We start from the raw sequence: 19,158 nt of genomic DNA on the forward strand, positions 1-19,158 counted from the left end.
CTGTGAGATCATGACCTGAGCCATAATCAAGGGTCGGATGCTTTAACAGACTGAGCCACCCAGGTGCCCCTAGTTACTAAGTAAATGGAAAGAAATTATCTTTCTGCCTATGGGCTATGTGAAGGTGGAAACAACACCACACACAGTTCGTGGTCATGGCAGACTTACAGTGAAGGTTGACAAAGGGGTACATGTTTTTGGGAGGGTAGGTGGCTACCTGGCCTGACTTTATGACTTCAAAGAAGCATACTGTCCACCTACATGAAGAGGCATGAAAATGCTAAGTATCTTCTGAATGCTAAATCCAGCTCCAGGGGTTGGCCAGAGAGTAAAAATTTTAAGCCAGATAGAGCCTCTGTAACACAGTTGCTGGATGTTTTGTTTTGTTTTGTTTTGTTTTTATAAACCATTCTTGGGGCGCCTGGGTGACTCAGTCGGTTAAGTGTCCAACTCTTGATTTTGGCTCTGGTCATTATCTCACGGTTCTTGAGTTCGAAACCCACATTGGGCTCTGTGCTCACAGTGCAGAGCCTGCTTGGGATTCTCTCTCTCCCTCACTCTCAAAAAACAATAAACTAAACACACACACACACACACACGACATCATTCTTAGTCCATAGGCCATACAAAAACAGACCACAGGAAATCTAGCCCATTGGCCACAGTTTGCTGACCCAATTTCATCTATGCTGTTAATTCATATTTGTTAATAAACTAGTGGCTTTATGCTATGGTGACAGACACCATCTAAATTTTTTTTTAACGTTTTTTTTTTTTTTTTTAATTTTTTTTTAACATTTATTTATTTTTGAGACAGGGAGAGACAGCATGAACGGGGGAGGGTCAGAGAGAGAGGGAGACACAGAATTTGAAACAGGCTGCAGGCTCTGAGCTGTCAGCACAGAGCCTGATGCGGGGCTTGAACTCACGGACCGCGAGATCATGACCTGAGCCGAAGTCAGATGCTTAACCGACTGAGCCACCCAGGCGCCCCGTTTTATTTATTTTTGAGACAGAGAGAGACAGAGCATGAACAGGGGAGGGTCAGCGAGAGGGAGACACAGAATCTGAAACAGGCTCCAGGCTCTGAGCTGTCAGCACAGAGCCTGATGCGGGGCTTGAACTCACGGACCGCGAGATCATGACCTGAGCTGAAGTCGGCCGCCCAACCGACTGAGCCACCCAGGCGCCCCTGACAGACACCATCTAAATGATCATCAGTACTTAGGAGATTTGGGCTTCAATTCCTTCACCTGTCGTGTTGTTGGATGGACCAGAAGTGACATGACCCCGTTCAGTGGTCACAGAGTGAAAGCCGAGATGACTAGCACTGGGCCAGGCAGTGTTTCAAGGACCTTACATGTACTAAGTTGTTTAGTCCTTAGTCCACAGTGCTCATCACTCCACTCTACTTAAACAAGATGCCAAGTCTCAATGCTTCCTTTTCACATGTCATCCTGTTTTAAACAACACAACCACTGTTGATATTCTCATGCCTGTTTCTACAGATGGGAAAAACAGCATCATTCTCATCTGATCCCCTCTTCATTTCTCCATGCTGATATTAAGAATATAGAAACTGGGTAAGACACACATGGGTTCATCAACTCTGTTTCAGGCAGGCCACACCACATCTCTGACCATTATTTTCACCTTTAAAATTGGGGCACCTGGGTGGCTCGGTCAGCTGAGCAGGGAATTCTTTTTCTTTTTTTTTTTTTTTTTTTTCCAGTGTAAATTTTCACTCAGCTTTAATTACAATCGTAGATTTTAAATTCAAACAGGTGGCCAAAGGTGAAACATTCACAATAAGCTGATTACAAGTCTGGTTAACTGAAATCAAAGACTTCTCCATTAAAAATATGTACCTTCCTTTGCATTCCTGTATTTAAAATAGAAATAGATCTACAAAGTAATCTGCTTAACAGGTTAGGATTCTCTAGGGCAGTATGACATAAAAAGTAATGGCTTAAATCTTACAAATACATTAATCTGAATCTGATGCGGTTTCATAACCTGTTTACAGAAATAAAAAAATATTGTCTTGATTTGTAGGTTTTCTTCCCATGTCAGTTAAATGAAGAGCTTTTCCTTACCAATTTTTCACAAGTAAATCTGGTGGTATTAACCAGAAATGGGTTACATCTTAGGAAGGTCACAGCAAACTGGCCTCTTTCAATGGAAAGACAGCGACCCCCCATTTAAAAATTACGTTGCTAGCCAGTGACATTTGTAGGTCTGTTAGTATTCGTCAACTCCCAGGATGCTGGGTAAAATGGTCAGGTTCCAACCAAGTAATTTCCCAGCAAATATTCCCTCACGTATTTTCTAGTTTTCCTTTGTATCTCAACATCTCCAGGTAACAGCTCCGTTATGCCACTGACAGCCATAGTTCCGAAAACGACACAACGCCTCCCAAATCCAGACGTAAAAGCGAGCGGGGAATTCTTGATTTCAGCTCAGGTCATGATCGCTGTTTGTGGATGGAGCCCCAAGACTGGCTCTGTGCTGTCAGCACAGATCCTGCTTGGGATTCTCTCTCTCCCTCTCTTTCTTCTCCTCCCCCGTTCACGTGCGCTCTCTAAATAAACACATCTTTAATACAATGGGATCAACCTTCCAGACAGAGACTTACTGACAAGGCTACTGTGAGGATCTAGGGTTAAAAAATGGTTTCCATACCAAAAAAAAAAAAAAGTCAGTACGATGAGTGTAGATTTATACACACGTCACTGAAAAGCTTGCAGATCATAAGGCCACACTTGCAATTAAAGCTCAGTTTACCACGAGGCCCCAGACACCTAGGTTTGCATCCTAGTTCAGCCCTCTCACTAGTTGTGACCTTGAACAAGCCACTTCACCTCTCTAAGCCTACTCAACGCACATTCAATATATATGCATGCGTCCAACCTTACGTGGCTTCACGCACCATCCTGGGTGTTAGCTCCTCCGGGAGCTTAATTTGAGCTTCAGCTTTGGGAAGAAGGGCAGGCAGAAGCTGCGCGTAGGATTCAAATGCAAAGCGCCTGGGTGACGGCGGGGACAACTATAACGATACTTCTGCGAGGGGGTGGGGTGGAAGCCGGAGGTGGTGCATTCCCAAATTTGCAAACGCGTCGCCCGGCTGCCCTCACCCTCCCCGCTGCAGCCGAGAGACATGGGCCCTTGGGCAGGAGGGCGGCGCGGCTGAGCGAGGGGAGAAGGGTCGAATGGTGCAGGACCCTGAGCAAAGGGTCCGGTGCGCCTCCGGTGAGGCCGCAGAGAAGACCCTGAATGAAGGGCAGGCGGCTCCGCAGCCCCCTCCCCTCCCAGTGCGGCTCTGAGCCCCGGACCCCGGATCCTGCCCTCAATCTTGTAACCTTAACCCGGTACAGGTACTCACCGGGCGACGCCATCTTGGAGTCCTGGGTGTCCGCTGTACCGGGCCGCGCGAGGACTGCTGGGTAGGGAGCACGCGCCCTCGCGGGAGCGTGGAGCAAAGATTCATGGGAAGCAGGTCGCGGCTGGTGCGGGGCTGGAGCTGCAAGTGTGCCATAGGGGGAAGGGCAAAGTCCCTGGAGGGCAAAGTCTGGGTATTCCGTCGTAGAAAGCGGGGAATGGGGTAGGGAGGTAGGTGGGTGGGGGACGGGGTGGTGGTGGTGGTAGGGCTCAGCCTGGGCTTCCCATCATAGGAGGGAGGAAGCTGAAAGGGAGCCAGAAATGGGAAGTAAGGAGAAAAGAGCGTCCTGGCTTTCTTACTTTGTCGCCTTAAAATTGTTGTGGGAATTTACAGGGGCATATGAAGACCTTTCCTCCCAACTGTGTTGGATGGGAGATAAGCTAGGACTCTCACAGAATTCCTAGTTACCAGAAAAGCTGGTGTCCAGGCTTGGGCTCCATGTAGGTTTGATGCAAGCATAGCTTTATGTGTCCCAGCTCTGGGCTGGGCTCTGAAGACGGAAAAAAGCAAGACCTAGGGTTACACAACTCCAGCCCTTCTTTCTGCCACTTCTTTTCCATGCACAATGATGTCTTACCACTATCTTGGTTGTTTTTGTTTTGTTTTGTTTTGTTTTTTTCTGGAAAGGCCACGATAACCATTACTGGTTAAGAAATTCTGACTTGGGCAAGATGCTTCAATTCCCTTAATTTCTCTTCCTTCTCTAAAGTAGGCGTGTACTTGGAGTAGCACTGGCAGGGGAGCTTCCTGCCTTTGTACACATGGGATTGCACAATTTTCCTCCCTATTCAAGAAAGAGCCCAAGTATGAAAAACAGAAGGATTTGTGGAAATACATACATACATACATAGGATTTGTGGTTATGTGAAAACAATGAGAAATAAAACCTGGGGTCACCACGCACAGATTTCCCCAAGACCCATGATTTCTAACCCTTAGCCATTGATCTTCAGAAGAAAACAGGGACAAGGAAGGGGTGAACCCCAGGATCCTGCTGTCCCTGGAGCATCATGTAAACCTCCTGGACTAGAGGCTCAATGCCAGGATCTGCACCTTGGGCAAGAGGGCTGTAATTTACTATTTTCCTAGGTCCATCAAGAAAATGGACTCCTCAGGGTACCTGGGCTCAGTTAGTCAAGCATTTGACTCTCGATTTCGGCTCAGGTCACGATCTCATGGTTGGTGAGTTTGAGTTCTGCATCGGGCTCTGTGCTGTCCCGTGTGCTCTCTCAAAAATAAAAAAAAAAAAAAAAAAAAAAGAGAGAAAAGAAAATGGACTCCTCCCTGGGGCAGAGATCCATTTTCTTGACATTTGTCTCCTTATAGTTTAATTCATTTGGAATACCCTTTCTTTCCTTCCTCCTCTGAGAACAAAAACAAAAACCAAACAAACAAACAAAAAACCCAGTGCTCTCTGAGGAGCCTTTGAATGTCATGTTCTTGTGTTGCCAGAAAATTTCTCCTTAAGTCCTGACAAGTTCAATAAGTTGTCACCAGCAGTGTGTGGGGGTGTGGGAGTAGGAGTCCTCATACCCATTAAGATTTGTTCTAAAAGGATTTGCATTTCTGGGGGTGACATTGGGATTTGGTTTCCAGAGAGGATAGGGCAACTGTTAGACAAAAAGTTGAGGCCATTGCAGTTTTGGTGACCTTGAGAGACGCTTCCTTTCACCACAGATATACCAGGGAGAACCGCCCTGTAACAGGGAGCTCCTTACAAGTTAACAAAGGCTATTGTGATAATTGTCTCATTCAACATGGTGCTGGGGGATAGGGTTCATTACCTTCACTTATCAAACAAGATTCCTTCTGATTCTTTTCTTATTGGCAAGTACATCATGGTGGCATCAATCAGTTGTCAGCTTATTTTCCTGCTTCTTCCACTGTAAAAATTGAGCTCCTTAAATTAAAGCTCTGTTTCTGAACTCAAAGCGTGGCTGTCTCATTCAAGATGTTCAATAGGTGTTAAATTATTGTGAGATCAGAGAGGAAAATGAGCAAAACAATAAATGAAAAAACCACAGAGACAGCAATTGAAGAAGTCACTATGCTCAATACATTAGAAGTACAAGAAGCATGTCAGCATGGCATCTCAGTGCACCAAAGGTGAATAAGGCCCCAAGTGCATTTCTAGTATAAGAAAAGGGGCTTTAAAAATTACAGAGTGGGAGGGGCTCCTGGGTGGCTCAGTCGGTGAGTGTCGGACCTCAGCTCAGGTCATGATCTCGCGGTCTGTAAGTTCGAGCCCCGCGTTGGTCTCTGTGCTGACAGCTCAGAGCCTGGAGCCTGCTCCGGATTCTGTGTCTCTCTCTTTCTGCCCCTCCCTCCACTCATGCTCTGTCTCTCTCTCTGTCAAAAATAAATAAACATTAAAAAAAAATTTTTTTAAATCACAGAATGGGAGAGAAGCAAAGTTCTAATGGCAAGGAGGCACGAGGGGGTAGCACAGAGAGGATACACTGGTGCAAAGTTAGCCACCAGTAGTGAAGTGAGAGGAGTTGAAGAGTGAACAAAGAAATCCTGGAGGATCTGATATATATGCAAGTAAAGAGAAATAGAACAGGAGGATTGCAACAGGGGAGAGAGCAGGTTAAAAGAAACAATAGAACACAGAAAACAATAAATGAGAAGTTAATTTCAAAAGGCACAAAGCTTAGGGAGCCTGGGTGGCTGTCATTAAGCATCTAACTTTGGCTCAGGTCATGATCTCATGATCTCTTGGTGAGTTTGAGCCCCATCTTGGGTGAGTTCGAGCCCTGCTTCAGGTGAAAAACACAAGCCCCGCTTCAGGTGAGCCCCACTTCTTTCTCTCCTTCTCTGCTCCTTGTGGGATTTTTTTCTGCCCCTTGCTCACTGGCACCCTTTCTCTAAATAATAATAATAATAATAATAATAATAATAATAATAATGGCACAAAGATTAGAAATAAAGTTTATACCATAAATCATGAAGACAAAATGAGAGATGAGGGAAAATAAAAATAAATGAAACTATAAAAGGCGGTTGAGGGGCACCTGGGTGGCTCAGTGGTTAAATGTCCGACTTCGGCACAGGTCATGATATCGCGGTTTGTGAGTTCAAGCCCCATGTCGGGCTCTGTGCTGACGGCTCAGAGCCTGGAGCCTGCTTCGATTCTGTGTTTCCTCCTCTCTCTGCCCCTCCCATGCTCATGCTCTGTCTCTGTCTCTCAAAAATAAATGTTAAAAAAATTAAAAATAAAATAAAAGGCAGTTGAAAAATTAAAAACGGGCATCAACAAAAATATAGCACATTATGAAGAGAATTCATAATTCACTGCTGTAGAAAACACAAAGAACTGAAAAGCAAGAAAAAATGGTACAAAATGCCAAATTAAATGATGAAGGGATCAATGAAAGGAAAATGGGGAGGAAGGTGTGAATGTGTGTTAAAATGGAGAAATACACAGTCTTAGGAAGATTGCAATATAATAAAAAACAGAAGGGACTGTCTTAGTTTGAGTGGTTCTAACAGATAACCACAGACTGGGAAATTTAAACAACAGAAATTCGTTTCTCATAGTTCTGGAGACTGGAAGTTCAAGATCAGGTGCCTGCAGATTCACCTCTTGGTAAGGGCTCTCTTCCTGGTTTGCAGATGGCTGCCTTCTCAATATATCCTCATGTAGCAGAGAGCCTCCTTCTTGTGTGCCTTATAAGGGCGCTAATCCTGTCCAGAGGGCTACACCCTCATGATTTAATTACCTCCCAAAGACCCCTCCTCCTAAATACCATCGCATTGGGGATTAGGGTTTCAACAAATGAATTTTTTTTTAACTTTTTTTTTAACATTTGTTTATTTTTGAGACAGAGAGAGACATAGCATGAACGGGGGGAGGGCCAGAGAGAGAGGGAGACACAGAATCCGAAGCAGGCTCCAGGCTCTGAGCTGTCAGCACAGAGCCTGATGCGGGGCTCGAACCCAAGGACCATGAGATCGTGACCTGAGCGAAGTCGGATGCTCAACCGACTGAGCCACCCAGGCGCCCCAACAAATGAATTTTTAGAAGACACAAACATGTAGTCCATAACAGGAATCTAAAGAAGTGATGTAAACAGAATTAAATGGTAATTTTCCTGAAGAATCTGTCCCTGCCACTTTCAGCATGTGGGCAGAGTGGACTTACCTAAGCTAAGTTTGCTGACCACAGCATGCTGGTGATTGGAATTGACAGACTGTCTGGGGCAGGGGTGTGTGTGGTGGTGGTGGGTGGGGGATGACTGTATTTAAGATTACAGGGACCTGGTGAACTAATCTCATTTTATCCTGAAATGTGATTGTCACATCACCCACAAGGGCCCTGACACTTCCTAGGATGGGCACGAGCCCAAGTGTTTAGCATTCCCTTTCTTTTTCTTTCTTCTCCTTTTGCAGACCCAGAACCTCTGACCACAGTGCTCATTAGGGCTCTGATTTTTATTGTTGTTCAAAGGTTCTACCTACATTTTCATCTCTGGTTTGTGCCACATGCGGTAAGGACTTGTCAGGATTCAGTCTCCTCAAGGTCTGCCCAGCCCCTGCCCACCTGACCCCTCTGTTCTCTGGATTGGGAAGAGGTCTGCATCTTTTTTCAAAAGCTGCAAAAGCCTTGCTGTGAGGAATACCTGGCATCTGTTCCTTCTGACGCTCATTTTCACTCGTGTGTTCTGCAAACAGATCTTGCTGCTGACAACGCTTTTGTACAGTCACTTCAATTTCCCTTGCCGGCCAGAGTTTTCCAAGCTGTCTGAGATTTCCCATAACACTGGGGTCATTGTCTCACAATGTCCTTTGTTCCGGTGATGTGCTCTCCAACAGGATTGGAAGTTGGGTATTTCCTTCTGAAGCCAATGGGGTTCAGCCTGGTGTTTCCTTACTTTTTATTTTCTTTCTTTTTAATGTTTTTTTTTTTTTTTATTTTACTTTTTGAGAGACAGAGTTGGGGGGGGGGGGCATGGGGAGGGATACAGAGAGAGAGGGAGACACAGAATCCAAAGCAGGCTCCAGGCTCTGAGCTGTCAGCACAGAGCCGGAGGCTGGTTTCGAACCCACCAACACTGAGATCATGACCTGAGCCGAAGTCGGACAACGTAAGTGCAACCGCCTGAGCCACCCAGGCGCCCCTCCCTACTTTTTCTTTGGCTTCCTCAAGGGTAGAAGAAGTAGATACGGTGAGAAGTGGGATCCTGAGTCTATGCCTGAGACTCAGGAGAGGAGCAGCAGGTCAGAACGGTCACCTCTGTAGAGTCAGCTTTAAAGGGCTCCAGGAAGGAAGGGACCAGCAGAAGGACAAAAGCTGGAGGGCCTCCACTGGGCGCCAAGACTGTGTCCAGTACAGGTCCTGGCGACCGGGGCTTTTATCCCCAACCCTCCACCACCACCACCACCCCCCTCCCCCCGCCCCCACACACCCCGCCAATCTTCAGCTGAGGCTCCGGGCACGTCACAATGGGACTTGGTGCTAGTCACCATCCCCACCTGACTCCCGCAGAGAAGTCATCCTCTGCCCGAAGAACAACAAGACTAGAGGGCCGATTTGCCCTTTCGGACTCTCCCGCGCTCCACCGGAATTCTCCAACTTTCCAGGCCTAATACCGGCGGTCCTCCTCCCCACCTTCCCCGCCCGGAAGGCAATGCGGGCACCTTTGCGCCCTGGGGAGACTGGAGGGGCCTCTCCATCCTGCCTCCGCCAGCCAGTGCACTGGCCTTCACCTTCCTTGGTCCTGGCGGTTTTCGTGCAGTGTCTCTAGTGGACCCTTCAAGATTTCAAGCCGGAGGAAGCCTGGCTGGCTCAGTCGGAGGAGTGTGCTACTCTTGATCACGCGGGTCGTGAATTAGAACCCTACGGTGGGTGTAGATATTACAAACAAATAAGCTTTAAAAAATTATTTTTTCAAGACGAGCCAGGTGCGGAGGCGACGTGGGGGCCTCCATCCTCAACAATGGAGTGGCGATTGGGGCCCACAGATGACCGTCTGCTCCCTTCTCCGCCCCGCCTCTGGGGAAAGGGAGATCGGTAGGCCGCTACGCCTTGGAAGCGGCCTCTACCTCCTAGACTTCTGGGCGCCAGCGTCTGGGTTGAGAAGGGAAGTCGATGCGCCAAGTGGGAAGGGGGCTCCCAGACAGTCACTTCGATGTGGCGAACACCCGTGTTCAGGGCCGTATCACTCTCGCCCAGGCAGAGGTGGGCAGCTAACTTCTCTTTGACCCTCCCCTTCCCTGAGCCCAGGCCTCCCCGCCTCCCCGGAGCAGAAGCCTGCGCTCCTCAGGTGGAAGCGCGCCCGGGGCCAGGCTCTGGCCTCACCCCCAGCGGCGTCCGGCCCAACCCCCTGCTGGTCCCAGCCTCGCTCCACTCTTGGCGCCTCCAGCCGGAAAGCGTGGGGGCGTGGGGAGGAAGGCTGGGTAGAGTCCTGCAGGCGGATCGTGTGGACCCCTTCTTTTTTTTTTTTTTTTTTTTTTTTTTTTTTTTTTTTGCATCTAAACGGTTTCGTGCGTCCTTGAACCTTCTCTCCAAGGTTCATTTCAGGTTTTCTTTAGGGTGCTTGCGGACCATGGACGGTGTCTGCGGAGTATAACTGAGCCTCGAACGGTGTTTACCTCCAAGTTGGACTGTTGGTCCCAAGCAACCGGAGTCGGGGATGACCCTGACCTTGCGTCTGGTTCTGTAACTCCCACCTTCCCGGGGTGGGCTTTCCTTGATGGGATCTGAACCCCCACCAGTGGCGCAGGGACCCAATGCTGGGCGGGTGGTCCTTGATACTCTGCAGCTAAATTCCCCGGAGGAAATCCCCTTCCCTTTCACTGAGGTGATTGGCTTGAACTCAGTGGGTGCCACGTAGGGTCCCAGGGTCTGATCCGAGGTCGCATCTGCGAGGGGAGAGCCCGGAGCAGAGCGCTTGGCTTCTGGAGAGGCTCTGGAGCGGCTGGAGCGCGTGAATTGGAGAGAGCAGGGCCTGGCGAGCCACTGAGACCGCTGGCGGGGTGCGGGGGGGAGGGGGAGCTCACCCGCATGATGGAGGGAGCGATCGGTGGCACCTGCATCCCCTCCTTTTCCCTTCCCCCCATGCCCGCCACCTGGCACGCGTGGGGGATCAGGCACTGCAGACATCCGGAGCCTGGAAGGCCACAGAGAAAGGCCGGAGGGGATCGCCGTGATGACCCCTCCCTCGGGTGGAGGGCCTAGGGGCACAAGCAATGATTTTTCAGGTTATGAACGGGGCGGGGGTGGGGTGCAGTTTATTCCAGAGATACTTGTATTCCCCATGACAGGATCAGCTGCAAGTGCGTTCCCGTGCAGACACTACTGATACATTTTCAGAACTGAGCGACCATGAAGGAAGACGAACCATGAGGTGAGAACCACGTCTTGACCTCAAAGCTCTGTGCTTTTCGTCGTGGGAAGTCTCAGGATTGTTCCTGACAGTTACACTTAAGAGCTCATTACAGATCATTGGGCCGAATTGGCACTGAGCCGCTATGTGGGAAATTGATGAAAATTTACATCTATAAAAGAGTGGACCATTTCACAATATATACATATATCAAATCATTCTATTGTTTATCTGAAGTGAATACAATGTTATATGTCAATAAAAAATAGTACATGTGCAGCGGGCGCCTAGCCTCCGACTCTTTTTTATTTTTTCACATTTATTTCTGAGAGACAGAGAGAGAGCACGAGCAGGGGAGGGGCAGAGAGAGAGGGAGACACAGAATCTGGAGCAGGCTCCAGCTCTGATCTGTCAGCACAGAGCCTGATATGGGGCTCAAACCCATGAGAACCATGAGATCACGACCTGAGCTGAAGTCAGATGCTTAACCGACTGAGCCACCCAGGCGCCCCTAGCCTCCGACTCTTGATCTCAGCTCAGATCTTGATCTCAGGTTCCCGAGTTCAAGCCCTGCCTTGGCCTCCACGCTGGGTGTGGAGCCTACTTAAAATAAAATAAAGCTTTAAAAAAATCAATACATATGCAGGAAAAAAAAAAAGAGTGAACCACCTGTTCTTCCATACTACTTGAACAAATACCTCCACTCTATTTTTTTAATGTTTGTTTATTTTTGAGAGAGAGAGAGAGACAGAGTGTGAGTAGGGGAGGGCAGAGAGAGAGGGAGACACAGAATCTGAACCAAGCTACAGGCTCTGAGCTGTCAGCACAAAGCCCAACCCAGGGCTCAACACCAGGCTGGACTCCGGGCTCGAACCCATGAGATCACGACTAGAGCTGAAGTCAGCTGCTCAACAGACTGAGCCACCCAGGCGTCCCAAATAACTCCATTCTAAAACAAGGACTCCTTGGGGCACCTGGGTAGCTCAGTCGGTATAGCCTCTGACTTTTGCTTTCGGCTGAGGTCATGGTCTCAAGATTGGTGAGATAGAGCCCATGGAGCCTCTTGGGATTCTCTCTCTCTCCCTCTCTGCCCCTCTCCTACTCACACACACTCTCGCAAAATAAATGAATAAACTTAAAAAAAAAATAAAAATAAAACAAGGCCTCCTCTTAGAGACAATCCCCATGGATGTAATGGAGGGGTTTGGAGTTTTCACTCCCAAGAGTGACCCAGGATAAATGACCCATCCAAGTTGTGAGGGAAACTTGTTCACCCTAGACTCTTCTAACTGGGCAATGACGGAAGAGCTGAAACTGTTTCTGCCGCTTCCTTAGATGAATCACTTTGGGCAATTTGCTTATCTTCTGTTTCTCCATTTCCTCTCCAGAGAAGTAGGACTCATAATAACACTGTCTACCACAGAGAGTATGTAAGAAGATCAACAATATACTTAGAAGGGGCAGGAGGCTTATAGCAAGCATTCCCCTTAAGTGTTATATGTTACAATTATCTTAATTCTTTCATTTATCTTTTCACTGAGATCTATTTGATATCCTGTGAGGGCATTTGGTGTTAGAGGTCTCCTTGGGGGAATAGAAATCCACACACCCAGTTTGGAGCTGTGGGAGAATTCCTCATTTCAGACATAGAAATGATCAAGTCCTTGTCCTGGCCATACTCAGTTTATTGTTGTTACTTCAAATTATTTTTAAAGATTTTATTTTAAAGTAATCTGTACATCCCAGGTGGGGCTTGAACTTACAAGCCCAGTAGAGTCACATGCTCTACTGACAGAGCCACCCAGGCACCCTGACTGTTCTTTTACTTTAAAGTGGACTCTCATTAGGGGCGCCTTAACTGAGTGGCTCAGTTAAGCATTTGACTTCTGCTCAGGTCACAATCTCACGGTTCGTTTGCCCCAGCCCCACGTAGGGCTCTGTGCTGGCAGCTCAGAGCCTGGAGCCTGCTTCAGATTTGGTGTCTCCCTCTCTCTCTGTGCCTCCCCGACTCACACTCTCTCTCTCAAAAATAAACATTAAAAAAGTAATAAAATGGACTCTCATTGAAAGGACATATATCTATAGATGCTTTACATCTCATAAGTCCCTATCTTCAATTTAAAACTAAAATCATTTGCTGTATTTGAAAAATTAAACCCATTTTTGAAACAACAAAAAGATACTTTTCTTCTTGTTGCAAATTTTAGTGACTCGGTCCAAGCTCTGAGAAATGCTGGCAGAGTGAAGTCTGGTTCTTCTGTCGCTGCAGCAAATTCACTGCAGCACGTACAATGGAAGCTTTACTGTGTGTACTCTCTTATAAATGGCATAGGACCTTCTAAATTTACTCCAGGGGGTCTGGGTATGTGGTAAAAAGTAAGGCCCATGTAGAAAGGCAGCCTAGAACCAGAGACCTCAAGTCTTCAGTTTAAAATGTCCCCAACATTGGGGCGCCTGGGTGGCGCAGTCGGTTAAGCGTCCGACTGACTTCAGCCAGGTCACGATCTCACGGTCCGTGAGTTCGAGCCCCGCGTCGGGCTCTGGGCTGATGGCTCAGAGCCTGGAGCCTGTTTCTGGTTCTGTGTCTCCCTCTCTCTTTGCCCCTCCCCCGTTCATGCTCTGTCTCTCTCTGTCCCAAAAAAATAAATAAACGTTAAAAAAAAAAAGTTTAAAAAAAAAATAAAAAAATAAAATGTCCCCAACATGGCACAAAAACAGACACTCAGATCAATGGAACAGAACAGAGAACCAGAAATGGACCCACAAACATATGGCCAACTAATCTTTGACAAAGCAGGAAAGAATATCCAGTGGAATAAAGACAGTCTCTTCAGCAAGTGGTGCTGGGAAAACTGGACAGCGACATGCAGAAGAATGAACCTGGACCACTTTCTTACACCATACACAAAAATAAACTCAAAATGGATGAAAGACCTAAATGTAAGACAGGAAGCCATCAAAATCCTCGGGAAGAAAGCAGGCAAAAATTTCTTTGATCTTGGCCGCAGCAACTTCTTACTCAATAAGTCACCAGAGGCAAGGGAAACAAAAGCAAAGATGAACTACTGGGACCTCATCAAAATAAAAAGCTTCTGCACAGTGAAGGAAACCATCAGCAAAACTAAAAGCAACAGACAGAATGGGAGAAGATATTTGCAAATGACAAATCAGATAAAGGGTTAGTATCCAAAATCTATAAAGAACTTATCAAACTTAACACCCAAAAAACCAAATAATCCAGTGAAGAAATGGGCAAAAGACATGAATAGACACTTCTCCAAAGAAGACATCCAGATGGCCAACCGACACATGAAAAAATGTTCCATGTCACTCATCATCAGGGGAAATACAAATCAAGACCACAATGAGATACCACCTCACACCTGTCAGAATGGCTAACATGAACAGCTCAGGCAACAACAGATGTTGGTGAGGATGCGGGGAGAGAGGATCTCTTTTGCACTGCTGGTGGGAATGCAAACTGGTGCAGTCACTCTGGAGAACAGTATGGAGGTTCCTCAAAAAATTAAAAATCTAGAACTACCCAGCAATTGCACTACTAGGTATTTATCCAAGGGATACAGGTATGCTGTTTCCAAGGGGCACATGCACCCCAGTGTTTATAGCAGCACTATCAACAATAGTCAAAGTATAGAAAGAGCCCAAATGTCCATTGATGGATGACTGGATAAAGAAGGTGTGATTATATATATACTCGGCAATCAAAAAGAATGAAATCTTGCCATTTGCAACTACATGGATGGAACTAGAGGGTATTATGCTAAGCAAAATTAGCCAGAGAAAGACAAAATCATATGACTTCATTCATATGAGGACTTTGAGACACAGAACAGATGAACCTAAGGGAAAGGAAGAAAAAATAATATAAAAACAGGAGGGGGACAAAGCATAAAAGATTCTTAAATATGGAGAACAAATAGAGGGTTACTGGAGGGGTTGTGGGAGAGAGGATGGGCTAAATGGGTAAGGGGCATTAAGGAATCTACTCCTAAAATCATCGTTGCACTATATGCTAACTAACTGGGATGTAAAAAAATAAAAATAAATTAAAAAAATAAAATGTCCCCAACAAAGCTAGTCTGACAGGTTGTCTGTGACCCACGAATGAGGAAGTACCTAAACTACTGTTTGTTCCCAGCTCAAAATCATCATTCTGGTCTGGGCGTCCTAAAACGCAGAAGTGGAAGGTTTCCAGTTACACCGGCAAGGATATGACGAGATCAGTCTTGGTATTTCACTCAGAGAGCCTTTATGATGCCCACGTCGGAGACACCCGGCTGTCACATGCCTCCTGCGTCCACAATCTCCCTGATGCCGGCTCCTCTCCATTCACTCAGCGCAATCAATGAACGCTGCGCTGCTACGGAAACGTATTACCCGTGGTCACGCCCCACATCCCAACCGCAAAGCATCACTCTCCCCTCCTCGACCCCTGGGTCTTTTGTGTCAGCAGTGCTCAACCTACTTATTGTAGTGTTCCCCCCGCCCCCGTATCTAATAAGCCTTCTACAATGAATATGTGGGCTTTTTTTTTTTTTTTTAGCAAAAGAGAAAAAGAAACTTCTAAGTGCCCTCTTTGAGAAACGGAAGTAGTCTCGCTGCTTAGGTGTGACCGGAGCGCAAATCCTCCTGTTGCTCCGCCTGCTGAAGGACTTGGAGAGAAGAGACCCGCGCCCCTGGCTCCGCTCTTGCCTTCCTTGGGAGCTGCGATTGGCATTTCCACAGGCAACGCTCCCTAAAAGCCCTGGGGAGGTGGCTTTCCCGAATTACGAGTATCCTCCCAGCCCTCAGCTCCTCCTTTGCTACATTTACATTTACATTTTGCTTTGAATAGCCCCGTTATAAAAGGGACAGAGAGCTCATAGCCAGTCCCAAGTCAAAATAAAAGCAGTGTAAAAAAAAAAAAAAAAAAAAATACCGGACGCTGCACCTGACAACTGCTGAAATGCATGTTGTCCTAAAGGACAAAAACCCGGGCAGCTTTCACGACCTCGTGGCGCAACGGTAGCGCGTCTGACTCCAGATCAGAAGGTTGCGTGTTCAAATCACGTCGGGGTCACAGCTGTGGCTTTTCTGTTTGGCCACCTGAATCAATACGTAAGCGTCTGTCTGCTACCCTCCCAACCTTGGGCTTTCTCTTTTTCTTTAGTCCAAAGGGACTTCTTGGGAACAACTCAGCGATGGACAGGCACTTAAACTGAAGGGTGAGGATGACCTGGAAGGGAAACCCCCCCACAGGATCAGACATATAGGTCGTTGTGTCCCTATCCTTATCGGGACTATGCTTCAGAGAAGACATTAAAACAGAGCAGACTTTCCTAATGAATTCACTCTGGTGTAAAAGTAGTTTTGCTGGGTCGCTAGCTGGGCATGGCACAATCTCTCTGGTTGCTTTTGTGTCATTTTTAAGAAGACGTCGGTTTTCCAGTTCTCCCACCCTCCCCCACCCCCCACAAGCTCACACACACACACACACACAGTTTTCATGGTTTGAGCTTCCTGTCGAAAGTCTCTGAACATTGTGGTTAAAGAGAAAATACTGTGAGGTTGGTTCAAAATGTATTATGTTGAGGATGCTGTTCTTGAACTTTCTGAGAGTGGAAATTGCCCTGGCATTTACCACCTTTTAATTCAGGATTCATTAAAAATCGTCCTTCCAGTTGAGATTTGAAACTATCAGGTTTCAGATACAAACCAGTTGCCATGACCTGAGAGCAAGGAGAAACCCAGCAGAAAGAGAGATTGAGGTGGACGTATCATGATTAAGCTTTCATTACACCAGCTTCACTTCCCCTTTCAGTTTAAAAGTCTGTCCTTTGCTGAGCTTAAAAAAAAAAAAATGTTCTAGGGATTTTTTTCCCTCTTTCTTTCTTTGGTAATCTCCAAACCCAACGTGGGTCTTGAACTCAAGACCCTGAGATCAAGAGTGTCTCACTCTACTGAATGAGCCAGGCAGCGCTCTAGGTACTGCTTCTAAAGTTGTGAATGCCTGATGAAATCTTGGAATCGACAGCATAGCACTTGCTTTGAAGCTAAAGTGATGTGAACACACAACCTTCTGAGCCAGTGAGATGCATTACCGTGGTGCTGGCACCAGATCCTCTTTGTGTGTTTAACATCTGGTAATTTCCTCAGTTCTCAGTTGCAGGGGTTAATATTTGCTATCCATGCACCAGACAGCTTGGGCTTCTCTGGGCTTCTGGTCCTTTCGTTATGGAGATATACAAAGCAAGATGAAAAGGTCCGTAAAGTAGAGGTAAACAGGAGGGGAGGGTGCCTCAGAGAATTCTTGCCTTCACCGTTCAGAAACAGCCTCCCCTCCCTGGAGGTTTGAAGGTACCGCTATCCATCTCCCACAGTGCTGCTGGGCCCGCCTCTTCTGAAGAACTTCAGGTTCTAGCATCCCCTAGAACAAATTTTATTCAGAAGGAATGTGAGGTGAACTGGGGAGAGTTCTTTTGACACAGAAGCGTCCTCAGAAGCGGCAGGCGCTAGGTGAAATTCTACCCACCCAGGGAAAGCGGGCGGGAGCAAATGGAAGGAAATTCACATGAAGGTCAATCATCTTCCTGGGATCTCAGATTGGGAGCATTCTGGGTTCTTAGCTGGAGCCAAGTCCTACTCAGAGGACACAGAAGTGGCGCGGGGACCCGACCTGTCATCCCTGTTCCTCCCTACGTTCACATTCCTGGAAGGGACCTGCAGAACTGACTCCCCAAGTCATATGCCTAGAAACAGTCAACCTTGACCATCCCTCCTTTCCCTAAGTTCAAATGCCTGGACCTGACCTACACCTTCCCCCTTACCCCGCCCCCATCATCCCTTGCCTTCTGTAAAGAGAAACTTAGGCACTGCTGTGGGTGAGTTTCTTTGCTTCTGAAGGTTTCCCCCTCTTTACAGTGACTCAGAGCAGTTTTCCTAATTCATTTCCCAAACATTTGCATAATCATAATAGCATAATGCACACACAAAATGTTCCAGGATATTCAAGCACTGTTGTAGGAGCTGGGGACAGGCCAGAGAACAAAACAGACTGGACTTTCAGGGAAGTACCATTCTCTTTGTATGTCTGATAAGATTTGTACACGTGACAGAAACGACCCAAGAGGGAGGCAAACACCGAGGCGACCACGTGGTGGGGATGGGGACTCTCTTCCAGCCGTTAACACAGAGCGTTCTTGAACTGCACCTTTGACAAAGACTATGTGGTTGGTTTGTTCTGTTTTAAAAAGAAGGCAATTGCTACCTTTTTCTTTTAAAGAGTAAAATATGTTTACTTGTTTTTTAAATTTATTTTGAGAGAGAGAGAGAGAGCATGAGTGGGGGAGGGAGCAGAGAGAGGGAGAATCCCTAAGCAGAGAGCCTGACTTGGGCTTGAACCCATGAACCGTGAGATCATGAACTGAGCCAAAATCAAGAGTTGGATGCTTAACTGAGTCACTCAGGTGCCCCAACAACTGAGTACTTAACTATTATCACACCCTTGTCTCTGAAAGACTAATAGCACCCTACTAAGAAGGCAGAAGAGATATGGTAAATAATGTCACAGAAATCATGGCCTTGGTTGGGACCCAGTTGGGGGAAGAAAACAGTCAGCTGGGGAAAATTTGAACACAACAAACAAAAAGAGTAAATGGGAGAACTGTTGACAAAAATCACCAACTCAAACGTCATGTGGGAGAAGACACTAAGCTCAAACTCAGTCCCCAGGGTACAGTAGGTACAAGCAGGCTCTGTGCGGTCAGTGCAGAGCCCAACAAGGGGCTCCGTCTTGTCAATCGTGAGCCAAAATCAAGAGTGGGACACTTAACCGACTGAGTCACCCAGGCGCCCCTTTAATGATATATTCTTTTCTTATACTCACATAAAAAAGGAGAGTAAAATGATGAAGGCATTGCTAGACTCTTCACCTTCAGAATTCTGTTTTTCTGAATCATTTTCCCACTCAATGTTGTCTGTGCCCATGTTTTCCCATGGTATTTTTTTGGCTACTCTTACCAAGCGTATTGGTAATATGGCATCTCTTAAGTACTCTTAAGTATGCTCCACTGTTGTCTCTGGGATTTTCTTCCATGCTGTTGATATCCATGATGTGGTGACTACTCACCAGTGACACCTGACCAACAATTGTAAGGCACTTCTGGATATCAGAGATATGAAAATGTAAAAGAAACCTGCATGTATTAGACTCAGGGGAAACAGTAAAATCTACTTTTTATGAAAAAACTGTGACAACCACTCCTGGATCATTTCTGTGGATATTGTGTGTTCCTTGTCTGTGGTTTTTAGATTCAAGCTGAGAGGTGCCTTCAGTCAGAGTGTATTCACTGTCTTTGTAAGGCTTTATGAACAGTGGTAGTATCATGAGTG

General features: G+C 46.7%; 1 protein-coding gene, 1 long non-coding RNA gene and 1 other non-coding gene across 5 annotated transcripts in view; 2 read left to right on the forward strand and 1 right to left on the reverse strand.

Moving 5' to 3' along the window:
• Nucleotides 1–8,166, reverse strand: part of LOC112860139 (ATP synthase F(0) complex subunit f, mitochondrial) — a 47,471-nt gene extending 39,305 nt beyond the window's left edge. Inside the window, exons 1-3 of one of the 2 annotated variants that reach the window (XM_086691917.1) lie at nt 8,062–8,166; nt 3,848–3,929; nt 3,383–3,520 (exon numbers count right to left, since the gene is read on the reverse strand). In XM_086691917.1, coding sequence (XP_086548043.1) covers nt 3,383–3,395 — 13 coding nt within the window. In that variant the 5' untranslated portion in view covers nt 3,396–3,520; nt 3,848–3,929; nt 8,062–8,166. Of the gene's footprint in view, nt 1–3,382; nt 3,521–3,847; nt 3,930–8,061 lie in introns of those variants that run through there. The other variant, XM_086691916.1, reaches the window with a different exon arrangement.
• An 867-nt stretch (nt 8,167–9,033) lies between these two features.
• On the forward strand, nt 9,034–15,304 carry LOC147572916 (uncharacterized). Of its 2 annotated transcripts, XR_015245421.1 has the most exons (3): nt 9,034–9,283; nt 10,706–10,788; nt 14,927–15,304. It is a non-coding gene; the product is annotated as an uncharacterized LOC147572916 (long non-coding RNA). The 2 variants fall into 2 exon arrangements; XR_015245420.1 differs by lacking the exon at nt 14,927–15,304 and having other exon boundaries at nt 10,706–11,051.
• A 471-nt stretch (nt 15,305–15,775) lies between these two features.
• TRNAW-CCA (transfer RNA tryptophan (anticodon CCA)) lies at nt 15,776–15,847 on the forward strand. The gene has a single exon. It is a non-coding gene; the product is annotated as a tRNA-Trp (tRNA).
• Nucleotides 15,848–19,158: the final 3,311 nt, after the last annotated feature.

The sequence above is a fragment of the Puma concolor genome, chromosome E3 (assembly GCF_028749965.1).
Source record: "Puma concolor isolate L17-30 chromosome E3, mPumCon1.1.hap2, whole genome shotgun sequence".
Classification (NCBI taxonomy): Eukaryota; Metazoa; Chordata; class Mammalia; order Carnivora; family Felidae; genus Puma; species Puma concolor.